Source organism: Lytechinus variegatus, chromosome 1, assembly GCF_018143015.1.
Source record: "Lytechinus variegatus isolate NC3 chromosome 1, Lvar_3.0, whole genome shotgun sequence".
Classification (NCBI taxonomy): Eukaryota; Metazoa; Echinodermata; class Echinoidea; order Temnopleuroida; family Toxopneustidae; genus Lytechinus; species Lytechinus variegatus.
In genome coordinates, this window is record NC_054740.1 from 10,554,786 (window position 1) to 10,574,193 (window position 19,408).

Here is a 19,408-nt window from a genome sequence, read left to right on the forward strand (position 1 = left end):
TTCTTTCAATTCGTTTCTCGGCACGGCCTAAGGATTTTTCACAGTTTTGGTCTCAAAAGTTGTGTGAGACTTGAAAGTAAAAAGTGAATTAGTGATGCGGTCAGAAAATTTTGCGCAGCAGATTTATCACAAAAATGTAGAGGGGGCTGTGAATCAGCCCTCCCGTGTTCAAAAAGGTTACCAAACAGCAAGTTCGATGAATCTTAAAATCATTGCACTTACAAGAGCAAATCAAAGACATAACGTTCCTATATGTATAAATAGTAGCAAACTCACTAAGTTTTCCTCAATAGCATGTAGTTACATATACATTGTCTAATCATTTTACCAGATGAGTGTGATATACTTGAACATGTCATATCTGAAATTCAACACAAATGCAATCTCAGTACATGATACAAAAACTACAAAAAATTTATAATGGTCAATATATTCATCCACCCTGAGAATTTTAAATATGTATCATACCACAAGGAAAACGATGCAAATAATCAATATATAGTTTTATTTTAATACATAAATAGAAAAAATATATCAAAACAAAGATCACAAAATAGAAAAATCCAGCAGCAACTTAATTTGATATTTCAGATTTTAACACAAAAAATATTGTGACACAAGTTTCCCACACAAATCCTAATTCTGAAATGAATTCATGGCAGTATACAGTATGTAACTGTACCTGTTACAAAAAGCAAAAATGACTCAGAGCATAATTTCACATCAATAGCAGTAATTAAAAAACTTAATTTGTCTATCATTTCTCATTACAAGCACATGTACTTGTTAACTGAAAATGAGGTAAATATGGCAGTAAATTTATTCACTTTTTCCATTCATAATTAAATGATATTTCAAACAAAGCAAGTCAATGGCGGAGTTAATTGATCCTTTTCAAAAGTTACAGCAAATTCTAATTTACTTCCTTAAGGTCTGGGAGTACCCCAGGGAGCCATGCTGGCACCATTCATACTTTAGACAGGGCAGTGCACACAACACCAGCTGTAGCTACAAGAAAGGCAATAATAAGAAGGATGTAGTTCCTCAGTCCACGTATCTCTCGGAAGTAGAACACACTCCACAGGGCAGCAAGAATAGAAGGACCCTGGAATAGGAATGAAAAATAATTAGAATAAAAAATTAGCACATGTCATAATAATAATATACAGTTCTTGTATAGCGCATATCACATTATGAATAATGTCTCTATGCACTTCCAAAGGACTTGGACATGATTATCCCAGCTGTAGCTTGGCAGCTGTAATTACTCATATTACAGCACACATGAATTTCAAGGAATAAATTCCTGCCAGGTACCCACTCACCTCACCTGGGTTGAGTGCAGCAAAGTGTGGATGAGTTACTTGCTGAAGGAAACTAAATGTATGCCATGGCTGGGATTTGAACCCACGAGCCTCTGTTTTAAAGCCTGGAGACTTTACCCACTAGGCCAAACACTCCACATGACATAACATAGTATAGGGAAGAGAATTCACTGCCAAATACAAGGTGGGCACCACACATGCTCATACACAAAAACATGTAAATTGCCTTTTTTTCCCCCATGGACAGGTGTAAGTGTACATGTTCAGGTGAAAACTGTCAAAATTGCCAATTATTGAAAAACGGTATCAAAGTCAAACCCATCTTGGTGGCCATCTGCATAGCAGCCACTAAGGATCCACCTAAGTGACCTAACAACAGAATTTATGTGTTGTATATATTATGTACATGTACATAGCAAACATCTATACTTTTCAACTGCCTTGATACGTCTCAGGGGTATGATTGCATTTCACAATCATGAAAATGGAATAGTTGAGGCATTTTTCAGGGTGCAAAAGGCACAATGCTTGTTCAGGGTATTTTGAAATCTATTTTGCCGGTCATGGTATATCAAACACTATAAAAAAGCGAGTTGCCAGCCCCAATCCTTCACCCTCCAAACTACTACTACTGATATCATTATAAAACTAGTTTTGATTCCCTTACCGTTGTGACAATGGGAAAGGCCACGGATTCGGTCAGGTTTGTGTTGGCTACGAACCACCCTGCTTGGGCAACCGCCCACATCATACCGCAGACCATACTGGGCAAGACAAGCCTCTCTGAGTACTGGGGTTTATTCTGCATGTAGGCAGAATAGATAAGGAAGTAGGCTGTACTGGTTGCATAGATGCCACAATAATGTGCAAACACATAGTCTAAACCTGGAAGGAACAAAAATACAGGAAAACAGTTTGCTGACGTAACCATGAATTAATAAGCCAGTTCGGAGTTACCTCATGGGCAAGTTTGTTCAAATGACATTTCCTTTCTTTCATTAGGACAGGCAAATTGCAAAGCAAGATAACAAGACTTAATAATATACTATTAATGATGATAATAATAATAATAACAATATTAAACATGTCTTATATAGCAGGAATGGAATAGAACAGGTGACTAGAACAGCACACCAATGAACACCCTATGAAGGTACATGTCATTGTTGCATTTCTACTTTGAATGCATTAGAATGTTGTTATAGCAATGTACATGTACTTAGCCAAGTTACTGTTAAAAATCAGTAGCTAGTGGACGCATTGCTGTTTTTGTGGATCTAGTGAAAAACACATTTCAAAAGAATATATGAATAATCAAGACATTAAAGTTGGTGCTCATCTCATCGAATATTAATGTTTATGAGTTCAATGGACAGATTACACTGTACTTTATGAGGTGAAAGATGAAATGATCCATTCAAAGAGGCGTAGCCGAATTGAATGGATCATTCATTTCATCTTTCACCGAATGAATTATTCTGTCCATTGCACAAATGAAAAGAACATTCATTATTTGGTTTATATGACACCTAATCAGATTTTTTTCCATATGAAATCTATGAATTCTAATCCAAATTATGCTCATACAGTGCAAGCTCTGTCTTTTGATTGTCACGTACACACAACATGAATGGTTCAACTTATGCCTGCAGTCTCTGTGCGTGTGTGCAATGGACAAAATCATATGGATTCAAAATTGCGCGATGAATGGATCCAAACTGCATTGTTGTTGACAACATTGTAAATGGGCTGAATGATCGATATCAAACAACCAATCAAATGACAAGGATCTATCTAGGTGTCATATAAACAAAAATATTAATTTTCTATAGAATGGCTAAATACGGTCATGTAAATAACAAAAATTATCAAGTTTAAAGATATTTGATCTATCTGGATCCTGGACGAGTGCCATTTGAAGAAGAACATAGAGATGAAAGAAAGATATTTGTACGGTTGCAATAATATAGTAAATTCAAGAAAATGTACAAATCAAAAGAATTATAGCTAATATTCATTGTTTTCATAATCTCTTCCCTGAATACGCTGAGTGTTACTGTCACTATAACTTCATGATACCTCCCATAAAATAAATGCTTGGAAATCTTATCAATATATCAAAAATGTCATGAACAATGAGCTTTGCAAAATATATTAAGGAAAGTTCACCCTGCAAATAAGTTGTTTTAATAAAAATAGGTTAAAGAGAGTAAAATATTGTTCAAGTTTTGATGAAGATCCATCCAAGTATATAAGAGTTATTTAATTTGTTAATAGAACATAATGAGTATAATATTTTACTTATAGAAGGGGATAGAAAATGATGTGTCTGAAGATATATCTGCCACACAAATAAAATTATTTTAAATTTTTGGAGAAAAATTGCATTTTTGTGACTTTATATCATACAATTATGGAGAAGCTGCTTGTCTGTGATGGCACAAAACAGATTTTCATCAAATCTTCAAAAAAATCTTGCTCTAATTTTTTCTTTTTCAAAACCAACTGATCTTCAAGGTGAACTTCCCTTTAAAGCCTCCAGGAAAACACGTAACACCAGTGTTTTACCATCTTGACTCGCCCCTTTAACATTATCCTGGATCCATAAACAAGGAATAAAGTTGAAGCCATAAAGAATGCCAGATATTAGAGATAGCGAACATCCTCTAGAAGATATAAAAGAACACATGAATAAATATTATTAATCAATGCAGGATAGAAATTGCCTATTAAATAAAAAGAAGAAAAAGACAACCAGATATGTAATCAAACAGAACACAGCCTCTGAAAGATATAATAATACATGAGTATTATTATGTTCAGTAATTTATGCAAGATGTAGATAGGGGCAGAGGGGCAACCCCCCCCCCCCCCACCCCATGATTTTTAAATAGTAAAAACAAGGAAAGGCAAAGAAAAGAAGAGAAATATCAAAAGAGAGGCCCGGGTGATGTACATCTCTACCCCTGTAAGTCAGTTGAGAAAAAAAAAGTCGCATTGTCCCAAATTCACAAAGTTGGTTTAAAAAACCCTGGGTTGAACTTGTATGGTTTTTGCAAATTCCCTGTATAAATTATGCTTATCTAAAAAATGTCCATTACTGATATGCGCTTGATATGTCACTGTTCACCAAATTGACGCCTGTTGCAATGGTTTAGTACATTATCTTATTCATGAGTCCACTGTTTTGAAGAGTGAACTCGCTTATTTAAAACAGTGGATTCATGAATAAAATAGCGTACTAAACCATGACAACTGGAGACAATTTGGCGAACTATGACAAAAGCATGCATCAGCATTGGGCGTTTTTTTAATATACATGGTAAATGAACGTAAGTTATATAGGAAATCTGCATAAGCCATAAGTTCAACCGAGGGTTTTCAAAACCATCTTTGTGAATTTGGGCCATTTAAGTTGTCTTGTCTTTACTTGCCGAAGTACCCTGACACCTCACTGGTAGATACAGTAAATCCGGAGGGCGGTATCAAATTGTCCCATTAACAGAGATTTTTTTTTTTTTTTACATTCTGATGGAATATTCTGCATATTTCCCACAAGATGAGATTCAGGCTTTGTATACATGCTCTTATCAAAATAGCTCCTTTGAGTGAGGTAATGAATTCTGTCATGAAACCTCTTTCCTTATAAATACTAAGATGTATACATACACTACCCTTTTCTGCATGGTAGTCAGGTTATCTACCCATGATGCATCAGTAGATATTGTCTGGTTTTCCACTTTATGGGAGGTATTGACCTGAAATCAACAAATAATACAATTTTAAAAAGAATTACAAGAAGGATATTCAACAACAGGCAAAGATAAATGGATAACCTACATGTACTTTCCCATAATTTGCAAGTGTACATGTAAATGTGAATGTATAACAACAAATACATTTGTGTCTACAATGTTAGGTCTTAAAGGGGAAGTTCACCCTGATAAAAAAGTTTATTGTAAAAATAGCAGAAAAAATAATAAAAAATATTGCCGAAGGTTTGAGAAAAATTCATCAAGTAATTAAAAAGTTATTAGAATTTCAATTATTTTATTTGTGACGTCATATGCGAGCAGCATTCCTACATAGCGAATGGTAGAAAATCAATGAAATGTCAGTTTCTCAGAAAATTGAAAATGGTTTTCACTGTACCTTTTGTATATCAATAGACAAATCATTTCACACCCGATCATGAATAGAAAACACAATTAAGTCATCAGGAACAATACATAATTTGAAATTCATGCATTTTATATTACATAACACATGGGGCAGCTGCTCGTTTATGACGTCACAAATCCAAAACTTTGAACTCTAATAACTTTCTTACTCTTTAACGGATTTTCCTTAAACCTTCACCAATATTTTTCACTTTTTGTTCTGTTATTTTTACAACAAAGTTTTTTTCAGGGTGAACTTCCCCTTTAACCCTAAATAGACTGGGCTATTTCGACGCCTAAGAAGACGGGGGGCTGATTCAGCCCCCTCTTATGATCTCGGCCGTCGATCATGCGATCGCGACGAAAATTTGCACACGCGTTACCCATGGCATTATCTACAACACCGTAACACAAATTCTGCAAAAAATCTCATGTCTCATTAATTATGCTAATTTATGCGTAAAATCATAAGTTTGCTCTAATTAATAAAATAATGCCCCTGAAATGCTAATTTTTGTTTCACATACTCTAGATAGGCATCTGATCAAATTTATTTTAAAAAATTTCAACATCACATTTATTTTCTTATGTATTCTATTGTTTTCTAAATTTTTTATGTAATTCTGTGTTTTTTGACTTTTTGTTTTTTATTGTTTTTTCAATGAAAATTGTCAGGGACTTTATTTTGACCATAAAAAAGATAGAATTAATTTATTTTAAGATGTAAAAGGAAAAATGATACATTTATGAATTTTGGCTTAAAACACTATTTGCATTGGATTTGTAAACAAATTCACGTTTTTGAGTAATTTTGGGTCTGCATGCACTTACAAAATGCGCGGCGGATCTATCGCGAAAAATGTCGAGGGGGGGGGGCTGATTCAGTCTTTTTAGGGTTAAAATGTAACATCCTTGTTCTCAGTGTAGTAGGTTTCATGGTACACCATGTATCTTTCTTGGGCAAATGTTGGTCCTGAAAAGGACCACCCAATCTCGACAATTCGACAAGTGTGTTCTTGTCGTCCTCAGGAGAATGAAAATAAAAAGTCAGAAAGTAAAAAAGTCAGCATTCTCCTGAGGACGACAAGTACACACTTGTCGAAACGTCGAGATTGGGTGGTCCTTTTCAGGACCATCATTTGCCCAAGAAAGATACATGGTGTACCATGAAACCTACTATACTATTCTTCTTCGCCATGGAAACCTTCAGAAGTTATATCCTTTTTTTGCATTAATGCATGACAAAAATAGATAGATAGATAGATAGATAGATAGATAGATAAAAAGATAGATGGATAGATGTCTTTCATGGCTGTTTAAGAAATGGATTTTGAATTCTCAGGGGGGAGGTTGTCACATCATGGGCACTGACAAAGAGAATATGTGAATTTACCTGTCATTTTTGATAGCTACGCTAATTTTAAATCTACAATTTTATTTCTACAGCATTTCACTAAATGAATTGTGATTATGTATTCCTTATATGCTGAAGCAGACTATTTCTATATAGATGGATAGATGGACAGACGGACGGACAGACTGAGAGATAGATAGACAGGCAGGCAGGCAGGCAGACAGACAGACAGACAAAAATGGATAGATAGATATATAGATAGGTAGGTAGGTAGGTAGATAGATAGATAGATAGATAGACAGATAGATAGATAGATAGGTAGGTAGGTACGTAGGTAGGTAGGTAGATAGATAGATAGATGTAGATAGATAAATAGATAGATAGATTGTGATTATGTATTCCTTATATGCTGAAGCAGACTATTTCTATATAGATGGATAGATGGTCAGACGGACGGACAGACTGAGAGATAGATAGACAGGCAGACAGGCAGGCAGACAGACAGACAGACAGACAAAAATAGATAGATAGATAAACAGATAGATAGATAGATAGAGAGGTAGATAGATAGGTAGATGTAGATAGATAGATAGATAGATAAAAAGATAGATGGATAGATGTTTTTCATGGCTGTTGAAGAAATGGATTTTGAATTCTCAGGGGGGAGGTTGTCACATCATGGGCACTGACAAAGAGAATTTGTGAATTTACCTGTCATTTTTGAGAGCTACGCTAATTTTAAATCTACAATTTTATTTCTACAGCATTTCACTAAATGAATTGTGATTATGTATTCCTTATATGCTGAAGCAGACTATTTCTATATAGATGGATAGATGGACAGACGGACGGACAGACTGAGAGATAGATAGACAGGCAGGCAGGCATGCAGACAGACAGACAGACAAAAATAGATAGATAGATATATAGATAGATAGGTAGGTAGGTAGGTAGGTAGATAGATAGATAGATGTAGATAGATAGATAGGTAGGTAGGTAGGTAGATAGATAGATAGATAGATAGATTGTGATTATGTATTCCTTATATGCTGAAGCAGACTATTTCTATATAGATGGATAGATGGACAGACGGACGGACAGACTGAGAGATAGATAGACAGGCAGGCAGGCAGACAGACAGACAAAAATAGATAGATAGATAGATAGATAGATAGATAGATAGATAGATAGGTAGATAGGTAGATGTAGGTAGATAGATAGATAGAAAGATAGAAAGATATATAGACAGATAGATAGATAAATAGAGAGGTAGATAGATAGGTAGATGTAGATAGATAGATAGACAGACAGACAGACAGACAGACAGACAGACAGACAGACAGACAGACAGACAGACAGACAGACAGATAGATAGATAGATAGATAGATAGATAGATATGTAGATAGATAGAAAGATAGACAGATAGATAGATAAATAGAGAGGTAGATACTTACTGCATGCTGATCCGTATTAATTAAAGGATTGCTATCACAAGATGGATCGGCAGGGGTCGATGAACCCATTGTTTTTTGTTTTAGACCAACAGGATCTGGTTTGACTCCCACAAATATCACCAATCTGAAATGAACAAGAAATGTAAGCAATCAGCTATTAAGATATTTTCCCAGAGGGGCCCACTTCCATTCACGAGTGGATACAATGGGCGACCATGGGGTCTCAAAAAGCACCCTAAACACGTAATTTCCATATTTCTGAAAATGCACCCCTTAACAAGTATGGGCGTGTGAAACCCTACCCTTAACAAGTATTGGAAACAAAGCGATACTCTTGGCAAATATTCCCTGAAATGAACCCCTAAACAAGTACAGGAATGTTTTATTGTTACGGGTCTTTTGATCGTCGGCTTTACCTTATTTGGTTTAGTACGACCCCACCTTCTACACCTCGCACAAATCGGACTCTAAACACAAAGTGTTGGAGCAAAAAGGACATCCTTTATAAAACATTTTAATTTTGTTTTATCATCCCCGCAAATTCGACCCTAAACACGAAATTTTCCTAGCGAAATAGATATTCTTTTTTCATTATTTTTGTGTTTTTGACACCCTTTTTCATGTAACTTACGTAACGTGCCCTATCGTGAAAAAGACATCCTTTTTTACGTGTTTTTTGGTCGCGCATGGTATCCACTCGTCAATGTAAGTGGCCCCCCTGGATATTTCAAATGTGTTTTTTTCCTAATTTTTCCCTTATTTTGGATCTCTCACAAAAAACAAAACAAAACAAGCTGAAGTCTCCATCGAGATCAAACAACTCACTCTGATGCTTTCTGCCTCTCACAAATAATAGGTTTTTTAAAGTTATTTTACTCAAAAAATTTCAAGTATTTAAAAAAAATATATATGATAATGATACAATAAAATATTTGATATATTGTACAACGCCTACTTAGCTTGTTGTACGCGATCAAATGGGAGGCTGAATGTCACACATTTGTACCGTTGCACACAAGACGTACCATCCAAAATGTACTATTGCATGGCTTTAGGAGGTGACGTCACAATGCGATTTCATTGAATAAGGTGACAATGAGCGTACAGCCCGCTGGCTAAATGCGCAATGCTGTCCAAGATCATGTGCGCCTGTGGGCCCTGCTTGTGGGATTTTGCTTTTCGCTTTCAATATTTTTGCTCCTTTTTCACAGATGACTGGTGGGATATTTTCGCTAGATTCCGAGGCGTTGTACACCACAAATAGCGATATTCTTATTCGTGCAATGGTGCGAGATTTCGCATTGGGTGAAAGAAAGAAACGCCTCGTTGAATAGAGCATCTATCTTCCACCTCATGCGAAATCTCGCACCATCGTACTCATGCCTATTCGCTATTTGTATATTATTGAATGTAGAAATAAATCTCATCAAACAATAAATGCACTGCAATCCAAAAAATAATTTTGACTGGTAAATCAGGATAAAATGGTGTAATATACCCATGTCTAAATACTGCATTTTTTAAATTTTTGTCTCGCCCACCAGAGGTGAAGGCGAGACTTAGGGATCCAAATGTCGTCCATCCGTCACAAACTTGTAATGACACATAACTCCACAACCGTGAGTCGCTTTTCAACCAAACTTGGATGGCAGATGGACTTGGAGGACCTGCATGTTATACTACAGTCTGAGGTCACATGCTAAGGTCAAAGGTCATTTTCAGGTCAATGTTCAAGTTTACATGCAAGACTTTCTTGTGACACCGAACTCCACAATCGTTAGTCGCTTTTCAACCAAACTTGGATGGTACATGGGCTTGGGGGATCTGCATGTTATGCTGCAGTCTGAGTTCACATGGTAAGGTCAAAGGTAATTTTCAGGTCAACGTTAAAGTTTACATGTAAGACTCTCTTATGACACCTAACTCTGCAACCGTAAGTCGCTTTTCAACCAAACTTGGGTGGTAGATGGACTTGGGGGACCTGCATGTTGCACTGCAGTCGGAGGTCACATGGTTAGGTCAAAGGTCATTTTCATAATTTCAGGTCAATGTTAAAGTTTACATGCAAGACTCTCTTACAGTACAGTATGACACCTAACTCCGCAACCGTAAGTTATTTTTCAACAAAGCTTGGATGGTAGATGTACTTTGGCGACCTGCATGTTATGCTGCAGTCGGAGGTCACATGGTAAGGTCAAAGGTCATTTTCAGGTCAACACTCAAGTTTACGTGCAAGGCTCTTATGACAAGTGTTATTCCATCCCAGTCATTTCACAATGAAGTTTCGATATAATTCTCTTGCGTGCCCTCGCAAATCACGATATTTCTGGTTATTTTCATAAGTGGGCGAGACACAAAATTGCTTTTGCCTTGTTTTTATAATGAATGAAAAGCTAATTGAGGGTGAAGGGAATTAAGAGAAAAGAGTAAGAAGGGGACAGAAAGACCGAGGGAGGGAGACATAATGTAGACAGAACCAATGACTGAAAGTTAAAGCTTATCAAATATGCATTAAGGATGTTCATACCTTCTACATATCAAAGAATATGGTCTATAATATAAAATAAGGAAGGATTTTTGCAAGATCAAAGATCAAAATCTATTTTATTTACCTCATTAAAGCCAAAGCAAATCCAATATAATTCAGAGTTGGTCGTGTTAACACATCTTTATTCAAACCGAACCATCCAAATCTAGGTGAAAATATAGAGTGAAGAGGAGATAGATCTTAAATAAAATGCATCATTGTCAATGATATATGTATTATTCTTGTAATCAAACCAGCAGATTTCTCCTGAAGACATAATAATCTTTTGATGACAGAACTCATTTAAAAAAAACAATAAAGCACATTTGAAAGATACATATTGCAAGCAACAAATCAAATTCAATTATTCACTTTCTTGAGTGATCTACATGCAGTGTTCATAAAACCCTTCTTTTTTAAAAATTTGAAATACTTAACTCCAAAACACACTACCAATTTTGATTACATTTGGAACTTAAACTGGATCAAATATCAGATTTCAGTGAAATTCTATCGAGTAAGGAACAAAATGGGTAACTAGTAACTACAGACCGAGTTCAGTAAAATGTACATGTCTATTTTATATGCTTGTCTAAAGCAGACAATACGTAACAAAAGCTTCAAGTACACAGAAAGTTTTTACAGGATTAAACTTATATATAAACGATAAAGTCTGCATAAACATCAATTTACAATAAACTTACTGTCCACTGGCCCATCCAGATATCATATTGGCTGATGCCCAAATCAGTAAGCCTGGTCCTAGTCCGATTGTCTTTAAAATCGGCACCACCATTATGTTTCCTGATATCCAGATTAAAACAAACGAGCGTACATTATGACTACAAAATATTTGAACAAAATGCAAATAACAACCAGCTTAAATCCTTTTTTATATGAATATGTGGACGAGACTGACAAATTAAAGAGTACAAGGAAAGAAAGGTAAGAAATCTTGTACTATAAACTGTTCAATGAAAGTCTTGACCAAAATAAGTTAAACATAGCTTATTGTGAAATCAAACTAAAAATGAATTTGAAAATAATCCAATAAATGACTACCCAAGTACATGTATATTTTATATAAAAAAGTGCCATATGATTTGGGTAGAAAAAGTATAATGTACTTGTTAAGAAAGGGACAAAATAAGAAAGACATTCCAGCCAGGTGTTGGGTCTTTTTTTTTCTCCAAGTGATAAGACACTATCCCACAAGTGCTTCTTGGTGTTGGTGATCCTAAGTGTAATCATATTCTGATCCTTTTAAATCAAATATTGATTGTTGCAACCGCATGTACTTGACTTTAAGAATGCGATTGTTTTCATCTGAGTTGATACGTACCTGAAGCCCAGAGGAAACCACCAAGCATAGATAGAGGATAGAAGGTTGGACTAGAGCGGAATAAGTTGATCATAAGGCCAACAAACCAAACACCTGAACACATTATCCACTGAAAGAACATACCTGCAAATGGAAGATAAATAAATAATACTTGTATCTTCTTAATATTTTACTTATATATAAAAATGAAACCAAGAATTATCAATGCTTTAGCATAACTTATCACAAAAATGATAGACAAATAACCTATCATTGTAAAGATGAGTTAGAGTCTTCTCTTAAATCTGATACAACTCCATTCCTGCATGAGTGAGTAAAAACAATTTGAAGGATTTCAACAAGTCATTTGGTAGGCGGCACCTTAAAAGTTCAACATATGCTCTTTGGTGAATATATTTCTTAATATCACTATGAGTTCTTGATTTGGCTATCACTACAGTTGCAGTATAGAGGGAGTTCATCATTGTGAGCTATCATAAAAACATTGTCAACTACACCTGCAATGACAACTGAAACTGTCAGGCCAACAATTTGCAATGCCTATCAGTGCCTAAACCCAAAGGATGAATTGAACCCATCAGTTTCTTTAATCAATTCAGTGATTAAATATTATTTTTTTTAAACATAAGTCTAGTTTAAAGATTCATTTTAAACAGTTTATCACTTTCAGTCTCCTTTACTATTCAAATTAAAAACCAGAACACATATATTTATTTAATACGCAATATGCTAAATATCAAATTAACAAAGCCAATTTTATTGATAATGGGGAGATAAATTCATGGGGGGGGATTGGAACTGATATTTTACGACTATACACTATACATGTATATATATAATACAGATGTCCAATTTTAGCTCAGTTTTTTTTTTAAGAAGCAAAAGGATAATGCCACTTACTAACATCTGAAAATTGAAATTAAAAACAATGACCTTCCCATTAAATTCAATTCATTTATTTATTCAACCATCAAAAGAATAAAAACAGTACAATATACAGTATCAACAAAGTATCAGAAAAAACAAACAAACAGATAGATGGTTCGGAGACCCCGGAGAAGCGATGCTTATGAAAGGGGTCACCACGCGATACATTAATACATTACAAATGACAAAATTAAGGAGTAAAAATCCCAGATCAAAATTAAAAGAAACACTCCTGCAGCAAAAAAGAAAAAAAGAAAAGGATGAGCTAAAGGGGGGGGGGGAGCACTAATGTAAGATGTGAGATCATATGCATTCGATCAATAAACGGAAAATAACATTTTCCTGCATAAAGATCTAAATCTTGATAAAGTAGAACTATTTTTTATATCATTTGGAATTTCATTCCATAGTTTGGGGAAGTTAGTCTTAAATGAATTAAACAAAAATGTCACTGAAGAGAGGTGGTAAGATTCTGGCATTAAGCTTGTACATAAAAACTAGTGAATTTAATGATATCAGATCTTTTAAAGTTAATAAATTTGATTGTAAAAACAAAGGCTTTGTATGACTATTAAAAGGAGCATTTGAGATAAGTCTTATTGCTTTCTTTTGTAAAATTGTCAATTTATCTAAGTGTGTTTTGAATGTATGACCCCATACAATGTTACAGTAATTTAAGTGAGGAAGTATGATACTGTTATAAAGAGTAATTAAAATTGAATGGGGAACAAAATGTCCAATGTTAGAAATAACTCCAATAGATCTTGAACTTTGGTACAGATTGAATTGAGATGTGGTTTCCAAGAGAGGTGTTCATTAAAATTACTCCTAAAAATTGAAAATGTTTTACTTGTTTTATATTATGTCCACCAAGAAAAATATTTAGAGAATGAGGAGGGTCCCTCCTGCCTCGAGTTCGAAAAATGATATACTTTGTTTTGTCTAAATTCAGAAAAAGTTTGTTGCAAATAAACCAATCATTTAATTTTCTTAATTCATTGTTTGCTGATGAGACAAGATTATTTATTTTTTTATGAGATAATGTGACTGTTATGTCATCAGCAAACAATGAAAAGTTTAGAATTGGGGAGCTATTGATTATATCATTAATGTAAACAAGAAATAGGAGGGGACCCAACACAGAGCCCTGAGGAATTCCACAAGATATGTCTCTGTGTTGAGATTTGACACCATCAATCACCACATGTTGGTTTCTATTAAATAAATAATTAAGAAACCACTGAAGGGGAATTCCTCGAACTCCATAATATTCTAATTTTTTTAACAATATGTGGTGATCAATGGTGTCAAAAGCCTTAGACAGATCCATAAGACACCAAGGCAAAAATTACCATCATTTATTTCTTTTGAAATTTTGTTAAATAAATTTAGGACACCAAGGTCAGTAGAAAAGTTCTTCCTAAATCCAAATTGTTGTGGTATTAAAACATGATTAACTGTTAGAAATTTGTACAACCTGGTATATACTAACTTTTCTAATAACTTGGAAAAGAATGGTAATAAAGCAATTGGACGGTAGTTTACAATGTCATGTCGATCACCCCTTTTAAAGATGGGAACAACTAAAGCAGTCTTAAGCTTATCTGGCACTATTCCTTGTGATAAAGATTCATTTAAGATATAACAAAGAGGGTTTACAATGGAATGAATACACTTCTTTATAACACGACCAGCAATAGAGTCAGGACCTGGTGAAGCAGATGTTTTTTCAGTATTGGAAGTGGGATTAAAGAATAAAGAAGAAGGTACAGGGTTTGATAAATAGTCAGTGAAATGAGAGACGGGATTAGGAATCTTTTCTTGCGTGGTTTTACCAACATTAACAAAATACTTGTTAAAAGCTTCACTGATTGATGTTTTACTAAAAATCTTTTCATGGTTAAAATACATATGAGATGGAAGTGAGTCTTTCTTTTTACCTAATATATTATTAATTTCAGACCAGGTTTTTTTCATATCGCCTTTTGTTTTGCTAAATAGGTTTTCATAAAAGATTTTTTTACACTGACGAATAGTACAGGTTAATGTATTTTTATACTCAATCTACTTATTTCGACTTTGAGAGTCTCTTTTTTTATATCTATAGCAACAATAAAGTCTATGTTTTCTTTTGATAGATTTCATAATACCATGAGTAATCCAAGGTTTATGATACTTTTTTATTTTGATTTTGGTTAAAGGAACACATTCAAAGTATAGGGAAGTGAGTTTATGAATAAAAAGGTCATATGAGACATTAACATCTGAATTATTATAAATTGGTGACCAGTCGATTAATAGAAGCTTTCTCTGAAATGTCAATATTTTTTCTTCAGTTATAATACGTGACTTACAATGATGCAAATGAATTGGAATAGACTTGGTGTCAGTAATATGAAAAATTGGAAAGTGATCCGATAGATCAGAATAAATTATACCACCCTTATTGTTCATATCAATACAGTTAGTAAAAATGTTATCTATTAACGTAGCAGAGTGCCTTGTCACACGTGCAGGTTTGTTAATAGATGGAAAAAGGCCACATGAAAAAAAGAGTATTTAAGAATTCATTTGTCTTGTTGTCAACGTTATAATTGATTAAGTTAATATTGAAATCACCTAATAGATAAATGTCCTTTTTTGAGTAGTTAATGTCAGTAAAAATATTTGAAAGTGTTTCGTTGAATAAAGTTATATCAGTATTGGGTACTCTGTAAATGCAACCAACTACAAGAGATTTCTTTTTTGGTTGATTAATTTCTACAAAAACAGTATCACAGTGATCTTTACTTAACGATATCATATTGCACAAGTTGTAATCAATGCCATCTCTTATATACAATGCTACTCCTCCTCCATTTCTACCAACTCTACCAGTGTGAACAAGGGAATATCCATCAATATTATACATATCAATTGAAATATTATCACGAAACCATATTTCAGAAATCCCGACAGCGGTAAATTTATAATCTAGAGATTTCAGAAGAAGCTGTAAGTCGTCAAAATTACGAACAAGACTTCTGGAATTACACTGTAACATGTAATATAGAAAAGTTGTCACAAGTAGACTGATACTTAGGGATGAATTCATCAGAAAATATATATTTAAAGGAAACATTGTTTGCATTGTTTACATTAAATGGAGATTGAAAGCTACTTATATCATTATAGTCATTCTCAGATTCATTGAAAGTAAAAGGATTAATAGCCAAGGCATGAAAATTGTCCTCATCAATAGACCTATCTAAATGAAAGAAAGTAAAAATTGAGAAAACAAATTCTTCATTGCTTACATAATGGTTAAAAGGGAATAATATAGTATTGCAGGAATCACAAAATGCATTTTCATGATGAGATTTGAGTTTGGAACAGTTACTGCAGGTGAATAAATTACTTATCATAAAAAGCGTTCAATAACAAGGAATACAAATACAATCAAGTACATGGGAAAGAAATACTCTATAGACAGAGAGAAAAAAATGAAATTGGGGGAGGTGGGGAGCTGCAGAGAGTGTAAAAAAAACACTTAACAATCAAAGTACAACAAATCAATAACAGTTTTAGACTTCAACAGTAAAAACAGTGTAGTAAGCTGTAGACATGAGTCAATGCAGGCAAAGTTTGTTTCAAGTAAGCCTGGATAAGTGTGCGTTGAGTTCAATGAGCTGCTCAAGTTCAGTTTTGTTCTTTATTAGATGTTTCTTTTTGGTGGTACCATTTGACACAAAGAAAGATAATTTTTTTATCTCTCACAAAATCAATATTTTGACATAAATCTTGTCCCATTTTCAATGAAGTTGCAACTTCTTATATTAGTCTCTCATTGATTCTTAATATAACTTCAAATAATTTACAGTTATGATTGTGTATTCAAATTGTTTGTACTAAATTATTCATATCTATTATCTAATTAACAGTTGCACGATGAGGATCAATACAAATATCATGATATCCGTTTTTCTACCATATTTGATATCCGGGTCTAATTCTGGATTGCCAAAAGTCATCAATGTTATATGAATCAATGATATATTAGATTAAAAAAGTAGGCCTATGGTACTGCAAGACTAAGTCACTATATACAAGAAATTCAACCACATCATATAATATTATATATCAGTTAAATTCGTTTTTCATGCAGTCTCAGACATTCATAAATTATAATAAAGTATGCTGATGCAATATGGTTAGAATCGTCCAGAGGGGTTATTTGAAAGTAGGAAATTCAGATTTGTTTTTCATACCTTCATATTTATGATAATCACTTTAATTTAAATTAACTTCACAATTGCTTTGGCTTAAGCTCTAGTCTAGACTGATTTAAATAATGGTTCAGTCTCTGTTCAATGGTGTACCACAGGAATATGCTAGAGGAGAAATAAAAAAGACAAGAAAATGTTTAAGAACTCCTCCAAAGACCAAACAGACAGATTTCAGCTGTCTAATTAGTTAGGCCTATACTCCATTACATACTTTCAAATGAACTCAGAATTGACCCAGATTACCGGTATATGGTTGCCTCCCCCTCTACCCGTTTGGCTGCGGTCCCAAAGTCAAAGTCCGTTGTGAATGTAAAACTGAAAAAAGGTCACTTACCGTCTCCAGTCTCTACGTGCTTTACGGGCACCAAGTTGCTTCCAAAGCAGACAATCGCGACTGCCGCCCCGATGAATCCCGCGGCATTACTGCTTATCCCGGTTCCCATTGTTGTCACAGTTTGTGCTGGAGCAATGTCTTTGACAACTCTGAATGTCTCTTTCGTAAAAGAAAGTTCTTCTGGTGTGGGCTGGTTGTCTTCTTGTTGGTCATTGGTCGAAAGTTTTTGCGTGCGTTCTGACTGCACTGCAACATAGAGAACCACACACGTACACACGACACTCGACACCAACCACAGGCCACTATCTCTATGCCACTCAGCTGATTTCACGTCACATGATTTGGTCAGAATGAAGCTAGGCGCATATTATTTTCTCTTAAGTGCAATGATACGGTGTCCTTCTTGAGAATTTACTGTGTGCGAGGGCGGGTGGTGTGTGTGTGTGTGTGGAGGGGGGGGGGGAGGTGGGGGGCAGCTGTCGATCTCATTAGGGATTTCTTAGAAATAGAATATGAATGCATCTATCATCCACTACTTCTAAATACATTGCTTCTTTTATTTGTTTAGCATTTTTTGTTTATGCATTGGCTGATTAAGGAGGGTTGAGGGGCCGGCCCCCTCGATCCCATTGGCGGAACATAAAAAGGGGGGGGGGAAGAGGAGACATAAAAAGAAGAAACGTATAAGAAGGAAGATGAGTGAATAAAATAAGATGAGGGGAAGACTTGGAAAATTATTTTTAAAATCTTTCATGTCAGTAAAATTTTCGCTCGTGCTTCACGCTCGCATTGCCTTTTCGGTGAATTACATCTCTTGGTTAAAATATTGCTTAAAATTTCAATTTTTTAGTTTTTGTTTGTTTGTTTTATTAATTTACATACGGTAAAAAAAACCTGCTATCAGCCGTCAGGCTGCTTTTCAGCAAGTCCGCAGAACATACGTACAATAATATAAAAACAACAAAAACAAATTTATACATGAGTGAATAATAAAAGCAAAGTGACATTAGAATAACATATTTCGCAACTTAATTACACAAACGCAACCCCCCCCCCAACCACCAAAAATATACACACGTGTCGTTTAATGATAAAGCTAAAATGTCATGATAAATAAATTTGATATGCTTCGGGTTAAACAAGAAAGAGTTACTTCATTCCGGACCAGTTGAGGAAGTTCATTGAAAATATGCGATGCATTATACAGTATACTCAATTTCAAAATATTTGTGTTGGGTTTATCTAAAGCTAGGGTTCTTTCAATATTTCTTAGTGAATATGAGTTCGTTTTGGTACATAGTCTGGAACAAATAAGAACTGGTGCTAGATTATTTAAAAGTTTGAAAATTAGAGTTATAATAAGTCCTTTTTTATTTTAACATTTAGACAGTCAACCTTAATCCTCTTGAATAGTTCAACTCTATTATATTGGAAATCTACTTGTAACACAGTACGCAAGGCTCTGTTCTGGATTATTTAGTCTTTTTAACAGTTGGGAGTTTGGATGCATCCATATTATGATGTTGCAGTAATCGAAATGCGGGTGTATCATTGTTTGATAAAGGATCATCGCAGTTTGTTCATCAATGTACGGAAATATCGGAAATCGAACTTTTATAATTTTGTTTGATTTACAATGATTTTTTAAAAGAGGACCACAAACAGGGCCCAGAATGTTTGAAATTTTAGTACGAAATACAAGAAAAAAAAATAGCTCGG

At 34.4% G+C, this 19,408-nt stretch overlaps 1 protein-coding gene across 1 annotated transcript; it reads right to left on the reverse strand.

Moving 5' to 3' along the window:
* Positions 1-28: 28 nt before the first annotated feature.
* On the reverse strand, positions 29-18,015 carry LOC121427313 (transmembrane protein 144-like). Its single transcript, XM_041623687.1, has 9 exons — positions 17,690-18,015; positions 12,164-12,286; positions 11,526-11,625; positions 10,907-10,987; positions 8,295-8,418; positions 4,995-5,083; positions 3,894-3,991; positions 1,993-2,210; positions 29-1,105 (listed from the first exon to the last, which is right to left on the reverse strand). Exons 1-9 carry the CDS (start codon positions 17,796-17,798, stop codon positions 968-970), a joined length of 1,080 nt encoding a protein of 359 aa, XP_041479621.1. The 5' UTR covers positions 17,799-18,015; the 3' UTR covers positions 29-967.
* Positions 18,016-19,408: the final 1,393 nt, after the last annotated feature.

Coding starts and splice junctions, on each gene's coding strand:
- LOC121427313 (XM_041623687.1), bottom strand. CDS start 17,798: ATGGGAACCGGGATAAGCAGTAATGCCGCGGGATTCATCGGGGCGGCA. Junction 12,287..17,689: donor GCACGTAGAGACTGGAGACG/GTAAGTGACCTT, acceptor TTCCATTTGCAG/GTATGTTCTTTCAGTGGATA. Junction 11,626..12,163: donor TGGTTTCCTCTGGGCTTCAG/GTACGTATCAAC, acceptor TCTGGATATCAG/GAAACATAATGGTGGTGCCG.